Consider the following 9,496-nt stretch of genomic DNA (forward strand, 5'->3'; position numbering starts at 1 on the left):
TTCAGGAAGACTAGCTAGTACTGAAAGTTAATAGTACAGTAAAAACCGCTGATATAAACCTGCGGATAAGACATTTGATCGGCTGAAAGTTGATAAAGGAACAGATTTGTAAGTCTATTATGAGGCGGGAAGCTGAAAGTTGGGACAGTTGCTGAAATATTGGTAGACAAGGCAGAGTCAAAGATGATACCCAGAGAATGAGGAGGAGGAAGAGCAGGAGGAAACAGAATAGAAGACGTGGGATTCAAGCAAAAGAGCATGGGGAAATGAATAACCAGAATTGAGGGTAAAGGCATGGAAAGTGCTGAGACTATATTGCAGACAGGATGAGGAGATGGTATTTGTAAAGCCAGGGGGTGTAATCATCACCCGAGTGATTAAAGGATGAAATAACGTAAGCTAGGGACTGAAATAGATGGAGAATAAGAGTGTCTCTAGGATATGGACTTTGGCAAACCCATAAGAAGATGAAGAAGGAATTAGGATTGCGTAACTCTAGGGGCAAAAGGTGTATGACAGTGAAGAAGGAAAGAGTGAAGAGAGTATGGATCCCAAAATCCCAATCAAAGAAAGCACAGAGCAGAAGACAGGCTTGCCAGTTCTATTATGCTCACTCAGTAGGTTAAGGAGAATACAAAGATAAGAATTTTTTTAAAAAAAAGGGAGATGTGAAAGAGCTAGTGACAGAAAGAACAAGAGATTCAATAACTTGGCAGACTGATATCAGATCAGAGATGAGAAAAAAACAATCAGAAAGTAGGTCGTGATAGACTTTAATTGTAAATGATACACAAGAATTTCAGAAAAAGGAATAAGGCTAATGGAATGGAAATGAATTGAAAAAGAGGGGTCATATTCGGTTGTTCTAAATAGCAAGGAAAAGGCAGTTTTTAGGTGCTAAATCAAGGAAAGAGTGCATAGAAAATAGGAGTAGGTATAAAGAAAATTAAATTAGAAAGAAGGAAAATTGGTAAATCGTATCAAGAATATGATTAGCATGATGCAGGCCATGAATGAGACCCGAGTCGGAAATAGCAGTGGCCGAGACTGTGGAGCAGGGCAAAGGCAATCAATGAAGAGAGAGATGGAAAGAGAAAGGCATGATCAGGAACATAAGGGGATTGAGTAAGTATGGTGAAGAGATACAGAGGATTTGGAATAGAGTTTTTGAGTTCTGCTGAATGGAAAGATGAGCAGAAAGACGAGGTCAAGGAAGAGTGAGATTTCTTCCACCTCCTCTCTGCCTACAAGGCGCTTTGCAGGAGGATTTAAAATAATCAGTAAATCACTGAGTGTGGAGAGTCAGGAGAGGGCATGAACTGAGGCAGGGGATAGAGTGATGCTTCTGCAGAGAACGCTAGAAGAGAGTTAGCGTGGAGGGAATGAAAGAATCAAAAGTGGGAAGACGAACCTACAGATAAAGAAACACTACAGTATTCAACATAATGCTGTTAAGGAATATTTCCTATTTGAGAAAGAGGCAAACATTTTTCATGCCATGCTCACCAAAGTGTACCATGAGGTATAAACAATCACACACTGGTATTCACAGTGTTCCATTGGGTCTTCTGGTAGAATTCATGCATCTCTCTGCCCTCCCCTTGTGCTTCATCCTCGTGTTACCCTGCATGGCGTACTAGGACTACAATGACCATGGTTACCCCTCGTGTGTCGTTTGGCCTACTTTCATTATACCCAGTGCGAGCGCATTTATTGTATTTACTGACCCAGAGTCTGTGAGCATTTTGAAATTGATGGATTGCTATATTTTACCGGCCCCTTAAGATTTATAGGACCCTGAAACTTACCCACTACTCTGAGCACAGTCCCATGTCCCCTCTCCTCCCGGACGGGTGGGGGTAGAATTGTTCTCATTGTGCAGATGTAGGTTCCAGTATCGCTGATCTGCAGGGCTTTAATCACCAAGGAGGAGGCATGGTTTGTATGATGCCCGATGTAACGTGTCCCTTCTTGAGATGCCGCTCCCAGGGTCTGCTGCTCCTCCCCTCCGCGCCATATTTCTTTGGTGGTGTTGTTGTGATGGACATCCCACCGTGAAGACGACCTATTGAGACTTCGTCCTTGACACTGGCACGTGCAGTTCAGAGTCACAGACGACCCCAGGAATCCTGTAAGCAGGGCAGGCTGCTGCACACCCAGGCCCCGCAGAAAACCTGCCAGAGAGAAGACAAGGTGGTTGTGGAATGATAACACATCTTTAAAGCATTCGCACAGCGCAGGCAGTGATCATTCTAGCTTGGTTTTAATAAAGCACTGCATCCCATCCCGTACACATACACAGAGAACAACAAGCAGGACTTAGTAAGGCCGCCCTCACTCATGTTCCTTTTGTCTCAGGGGGGAGTCTGACCTACTGAGGTCCGAGACAGAGATCTGCAGGTTGCACACAGCATACTCTGGAAGGAATATTAACAAACTGAGCTGTCTTACCTGTGAGGCAAGCTAGGTTCAAACAACGTCACTTGCTAGACTTTTTCTAAACAGCTCGTTGGGAAGTTGATAGGGGGCGAGGGTCCTCCATGTCGATGAATGTATCTACAGCACCTTGAGGTGCCTTAGGCCAAGAAGGCTGTAGGTGCAAAGGGAGCAGGAAGCCCTAATGACAGGTCTTTAATACCTAGGAAAGGATCTGTGCTACCACTTTATTACTTCTTACACTTGCTAAAACTCCTGCTGTCAATGTAAACAGAAATGCCACTTTCTCCAACTGATGCTGCTAACTCAAGTGTGTACATCATTCAATGCATTGTAATATACTTTAACTAGTGCTAGATCACCGGTAGCTCTTGAAATGGATGTTTGCTAGTGTATTGGTCAAAACATCATTGAAATTAGCAAAATGTGGCTACCGCTATATGAGGTCTCAGACCCCATGTTCTCAATGGCCCTCCCCGAGCATTATGTTACCTTGAAGGCTGCTGTTCAATGCAGTTTGGTGGGGAGTTGCATTAGTCTATAAATCATTTTTGGAATGTTGCTGTTTATCCAAATGATACTTCACCAAAGGTCTGTTTTATCATCCACCCAAGGGGTCAAATCTGTTCTAATCAGAGCCCGCCTACATAACCACATTAAAGCAAGATCTTTGTTATGGGTGACTTTAATTTGTGATTTAATGCTCTCAGGCGCATTCATATCTAGGTCTGTGGTCAATCTTGTAAGGTCTGGACTTTAGTCTACAGACACTGTTAAGGCTGAATATCAGACTCATTTTTTTTTTACGGAGTTTTGTATAGTGCGAACTTGACCTGAAGGTATCGGGTATCAGAGCGCTTTACATAGCACCAGTTGCGTTACATGAGGACACATTAATTTTTGTTAGCCACGGGGAGATTAAGTGATTTGCCCAGAATCACAGGATATTCAGCATCTTTTCAGAGATTTGAACCCGGTTCCCCTGATTCGAGGTCGACCGCCCTAGCCGTTAGGCCAACTCCTCTCCTCGTCTCATGATTTTATATAGACTGCTTAATGTGATCATTCACCATCTTCAATGCTATTATCGCCTCATTAGTACGTTTTCGAATTGGCAATTGCAAAACACCCCTCAAAAAACTCATCTAACAACTAAAACATTAATTAAGGACAGATAACTAACTCCTCCCACTTGTTTTTCGAAGTTTTGAGTAATTTGTCTCATGAATGTGGTTCACTAGCCAAGCTCAATAGGCAGATATTTTATTTAGAATTACTGATACGTTTCAATCTGCAAGTGACATTTTTTTGCCTCCAAGGTAGGACGGTATCTATGTACTTCGTGGTTCATGGTTTGCATGCACAGTGGGGTACATGGGACCTACTATTCTGGTAGGTGATAGTTCTGCACTCTGTCAGCCCCGTCAGGAATAAATTACTTAGCAAAAGGCCAGACAACACTTTCATATGTTACAGTTGTATATCAGGATAACAGCTACAGAAAGTATGTATCTATGTATATGGTATTTCTATAGTGTGAACCTAGCCAAAAGGAAGCAGAAGTTGTACAGCGTCAAAGACAAGTATAAAGCTAACGAATGATAGGAGAGGTAGCTGGATTGTGGACTGTTAATGCATTGTGATGTAGTGTTATCTAAAGAGGAGAGTCTTCAACTCTTATCTAAACTGGAGCAGAGTTAGATCCGAAATGTCTTGCTACAAAAACATTGACACAAAAATATAGACAACCAAAATATTGAGGAGGTAAGCATTTATTGGTAAGTATAGATTCACTATCCTTAACTCCACATCTATCGATCTTGAATGTATCTATCATCAATGTGCATAGATGTGGAGTTAAGTACAGCAAACTTTTACATATATATATATATATAGTTAGCTGTTAGCTTGTTGATATATTGGTAGACTGTAGTTTGCTCTTACTTTTTTTAGCACAATACTTAAAACTCATTACTCTGATGCTATGCTCTTTGATCATGGAAAAACTACATTGACTGCCCACCTAAATTGGGATACAATTCAAGGTACTGACACGTGCCCTCAAAACCATGCCCAGTCTTACCTCGAAGTGCAGACCTGTCAAATAACTGTATCTTTCACATATTCCTTTTGTGACCATATCAGAGAGATTTGGAGTAGTCATAGAGTTTCTCAAATAGTCGTAAGGCTATTGTTAGGATCACGGAGATGACAACAAGCCGTTGGAAATTAGGGTTGTTGAAGTGGAAGGTATTGAAGTGTGAGTTGGTGACTGTCGGCCAGGCAGGTTTAGTAATTGCACCATAATCTTACAGGAACAATTTAATTGTGAAGCAGGACACGATCGCTCTGCCCATACAGTCAGCCCGTTTTCGGGCACCGGTTTGCTCACAGACCCTCTTTGTCTACTACTCCTACATCTAAAGCCACAAGCCCACATCTCCCGTGCATTGAGGGCCCTACATTGGTTACCGATTGCCAGAAGATCCACGTTCAAGCTGCTTTTTATCACCCACAAAGCAATATATGGAACAGGACCACTTTTCACCAGGAATAAAATCACCAAATACATTCAACAAAGGAACCTCTGCTCAAGTTTAGCACTCGCCTCAAAACACCATAATACAAGAAAAAACCATAGGCGGTACATCTTTCTCTGTTCTAGCAGCCAGACTATGGAATTAATTATCCCCCCACATACAGGGGCTGGACTGACCATAGCGGTCATCGGACGTTTGCCCCGGAAGCTGGAAGGGCGGGGGCCGGTTTTGGAGCGGTGAGGGTAAGTTTTGCAGCAATGCTGCAATCTTGGCCCTCAGTAACAAAAGCACTAGTGCTGCGGGCTGGTTTTGTTAAGCCGCAGTGCTTCACGCTTGTGCCCCCGTGGCAGCGTGACTGACAAAATTGCCAGGGCTGCTTGGGATTCCCAGTCCGGGACAGCCTACATAAGATCCACAGATATGTAGCTTATCTTTATTTACATAACCACCATACTCAAACACTAATGTACAGGATATCCCTGTGTACGTAAACATTTAAAATTTGATTATATGTAAGTATCTAGCTACGTGTATTTCTTTGTACAAATATGTATAGTAACTATGGATGTTAAAATACATAGATATTCTTTAGGTCTGCTTAACAAATGTATATATTACTAATGGTTGATTTATATATATATATATATATATATATATATATATATATATATATATATATATATATATATTATTCACCAAATGCCCTAAAGCTTTTGAAAGGAGCACTCGACCACGTTTCCGACCTCGCGGTCCATTGTCACCTCGTTGCAGCTCGCTCCTCATTGCTGTAGCATTTCTTTGAAGTTGCCGACGCGTTTCGAAGCATTACACGCCTCTTCTTCTTGGGCAGTGTTAAAACATTGATGGCTCACCTCAGTTTCATTTTATGCACGCCATTAGTGGGCGGGGCCTAGTACAGTGTTTGGAAAGGCATTGTAGGATTCGTAGTTCTTGATGGTGAGTTAGTAATTTACTATAGTAGTTTCAATGTCTTACGATTATTGCTTTTCTTAGCCTTAGTAGGCACAGCGATGAAGGGCCAGCTATTGTGCATGAAAACGTGGTGCTGTGCGGAGTCGATCCATTTCGCTCCTCAGCCTTCGTATTCACGAATGGTGCAGCTTTCCACGGCCAGGCTGCCGTGTCAGTAAATTTATTCACCAAATGCCCTAAAGCTTTTGAAAGGAGCACTCGACCACGTTTCCGACCTCACGGTCCATTGTCACCTCGTTGCAGCTCGCTCCTCATTGCTGTAGCATTTCTTTGAAGTTGCCGACACGTTTCGAGGCATCACACGCCTCTTCTTCTTGGGCAGAGTTAAAACATTGATGGCTCACCTCAGTTTCATTTTATGCACGCCATTAGTGGGCGGGGTCTAGTACAGTGTTTGGAAAGGCATTGTAGGATTTGTAGTTCTTGATGGTGAGTTAGTAATTTACTATAGTAGTTTCAAAGTCTTACGATTATTGCTTTTCTTAGCCTTAGTAGGCACAGCAATGAAGGGCCAGCTATTGTGCATGAAAACGTATATATATATATATATATATATATATGTATATATATATATATATATATGACATACTACTATGATCTCCCTAATATTCTCTTTCTAGAGACTCTTCCCTCCTCCATATCTCCTTTTAGCTCATCACAAACCTTATCATACTACTTTGATCTCCCAAATAACACTTTCTAGACTCTGCCCTCTTCTATCTCTCCATTATCTTATTCAATTCAACTAACAGACTCACATGTCCACCGCTCAAATTAACTAATTTTTCCCTATACTAATCCACCACTAATCCTTTTGTGTTCCGGAGTAGCGTGCTACTTACTGAAAATTGCTTTGATGCCTCATCAGGGGTCGTAAGCACTATATAAATACAATTACAATTACAACATGCCCTGCTTCACCCCCTATTCGGGTTCTGTCCTTTGAAAGTCGCTTTGACAACCAGCCCTCAAAGTAGAAATATTGAAGACACGGCCGGACTGGGAACCAAAACCGGCCCTGGCAAACAGCTCGGCCAGCACCCCCATGGGGGCGGACAGTGAAGGGCAGCCGAGCTGTTTGCCAGGGCCGGTTTCGGCAACTTTTGTTACAGGGGGCCGATATTGCAGCTATGCTGCAAGACTGCCCCAGTAACAAAAACAACCCTCCTGGGGTCCAAAACCGGCACCCACCCTAGCGGCCCACCGGGGAAACAACTGTTGCCCGCTACGGCCAGTCCGGCCCTGATTGAAGAGCACACGGGGAACTGTTCTGGCCCTGGTACAGGGGCACTTAAAGGTGGATTTGTCTTCTTTTGGTGGCACAGGGTTTGCAAGAGGTCTGTTCATTTGTTGGTTACTTTCTTGCGAATTACCACAAGGAATATGTATAGATTTTGTGTACTTCTTCGTGATACACCATCAAAAGACAGAATTGTATGCAGCTTTCAAAAAGTTTATTAACAAGCAGGAACCATGACTTGGCTGCTTGTGAATCTGAATTTTCTTGAGCACTTATTGAATAAAAAAAGAAGAGAAGCATAAAGAGACTCCATGGGGCTTGGATTTTTATGTCTGAAAATGTTGGCTTATGCTACATTAGCAAATTAACGCACACCTATTAGTGCACTACCATAATTTGGTTAATTAGAAGCCTATAACGTGCAAAGGTAAAAAGATAGGGAGCCAACAGCAAAAACACGGAAGGAAATTTGAGATATGATATAGTGATTCAGTACAGGTTATAATTATGGAATACAACACCAAAGAGGGAGGCTCCTGTGAGCTACTGCTGAGGACATAGACACAGGGATGTCAAATGTAGGAGCTCATGGTTGGGGCATTGGCAGATTGACAAGATAAACACTCGGAAATGTGGATTCGATCTCTCTGGACATCTCCTCTGGGACTGTGCCCCAACCCCAAGGCTGCACGCACTCCTGTAAAATTTCCAGTCACATTGGGTGGTGATGGCATGAGAGATTTAAATGGACCCTTGCAATGACTACACCCGGTAAATGGGAAACCCAAGCCCACTACCATCCAGGGCACCCAGAGGGATCAGCACACACTGCCAACTCATTTCCTAGTATCACCATTAGAATAAAGCACACATCTCAACCATGGACCTAGGCAATTCCAATTTAAATTTCCTCTGGGGTGTCCATGAGCAAGGACATATTATAAATGGTCTATAGATTCATTGGTGTAACAATAGCTCCCCTAACTCCTGCGGTGGGGGTGTGGAAGGGGGAAGCTTCCAGGGTGCCCCTCCAGCACTGTGCACGGGTGGTGGACCCCTGGCCTGAGAGCTTCTGAATGGGTCGGAGTGTGGGGGGGCCTTCATGTACTTTGCAAGGGGGGCCCTCAAGTTACATCACTGTATAAAAGATCATGTACTGTAATCAGTAAGTTACAAATCTAAACCCACTTCAGCTGATTCTGATGCCCATCCTTACAGGCCCTAAAAAGGGGCATGATTGTGTTAGGTGAACAGAACACCTGTCATTTAAGAGGGGAAGAAACGATTCAGTTTATGGTGCATTCTAAATATATGTATTCACATGCCAAGTTTCTCTGAATGCCCAATTCGGCTGGTAACAACAAACAGTAATCTGGGGCTTCAGCGTGTGACAGTACCGCACCAGTGTGGTTCTCCGTGGACATACTTGTAAAAACCTGCTGGAATACGGCTCTGGAAATTAGGCAAACATGTAGGAATAAGCTGCAGAAACTGACGCAGAAACGTCCTGTGGTAATTTCCCATTACGGGGAACAGTTCATATTACTGCAATAATACCGCACCTAGAAATTACTGCCTCACTGCTTTACTAGGAGTTCCCTTAAAACTGAACCCATACTTCTTTCAAAATACTATTTTTACTGGTGTTGCTTTAAAATATTTCACGATTGCCGAGAGACTTACGCCGTGCGAGATTTCTCACATTTGTACTAAAAGCACAAATCCTACCTGTAAAGAGGGCCAGCTCCAGCAGCAAGAGGCAAGAGAGACGAGGCCGTGCCATCCTCCCTGGGGACAGATTGTGATCTGTGTGACCTACTAAAAGAAGCAACCACAGATCACACGTCACTGGCGGTAACCCTTCCTTGAAAAACAGAAACCAATTTCTTTGCAGGGTTGCAGATCCAAAGTTACATTTCTTTTCAGGCGGTCACTTAAAAAAGAGGGGATTTATTTTGTTGTTAAATGATGTCGTAAATTCTATTTACATTTTAAACCTGATAATTTATGTGTGTTATAAGACTTGTTATTTTTCATAGACGTAATATATACCCGTGTGAAGACGAAGATTTCATACTGAATATACCATCATTATTTAACACAAGGTTATCTCAGCCATGTATCTGGTCGGCATTACTTTCTTTTCATTCTTTCTTATTCACAAAGATATTTTAGCCCGATATTGCTATTTTCTTTAAACTGGTTGTTTTGTGTTACAATTTTTCTTAAAACAATAAAACATTTTCTGAAAGAAATACAAATTTGGCTTGGGAAAGTTTAAAAATGT

General features: G+C 42.5%; 1 protein-coding gene across 1 annotated transcript in view; it reads right to left on the reverse strand.

Annotated features, from left to right (window-relative positions):
• The window catches only part of LOC146855735 (uncharacterized), a 276,683-nt gene extending 267,668 nt beyond the window's left edge, over positions 1-9,015 (reverse strand). The window contains exons 1-2 of the mRNA XM_085653647.1: positions 8,938-9,015; positions 1,809-2,174 (exon numbers count right to left, since the gene is read on the reverse strand). Of these exons, the coding sequence (XP_085509773.1) occupies positions 1,809-2,174; positions 8,938-8,992 (421 nt within the window). The 5' untranslated portion in view covers positions 8,993-9,015. The remainder of the gene's footprint in view (positions 1-1,808; positions 2,175-8,937) is intronic.
• Between the last annotated feature and the right edge of the window lie 481 nt (positions 9,016-9,496).

This window comes from Triturus cristatus, chromosome 4_1, assembly GCF_964204655.1.
Source record: "Triturus cristatus chromosome 4_1, aTriCri1.1, whole genome shotgun sequence".
NCBI lineage: Eukaryota > Metazoa > Chordata > Amphibia > Caudata > Salamandridae > Triturus > Triturus cristatus.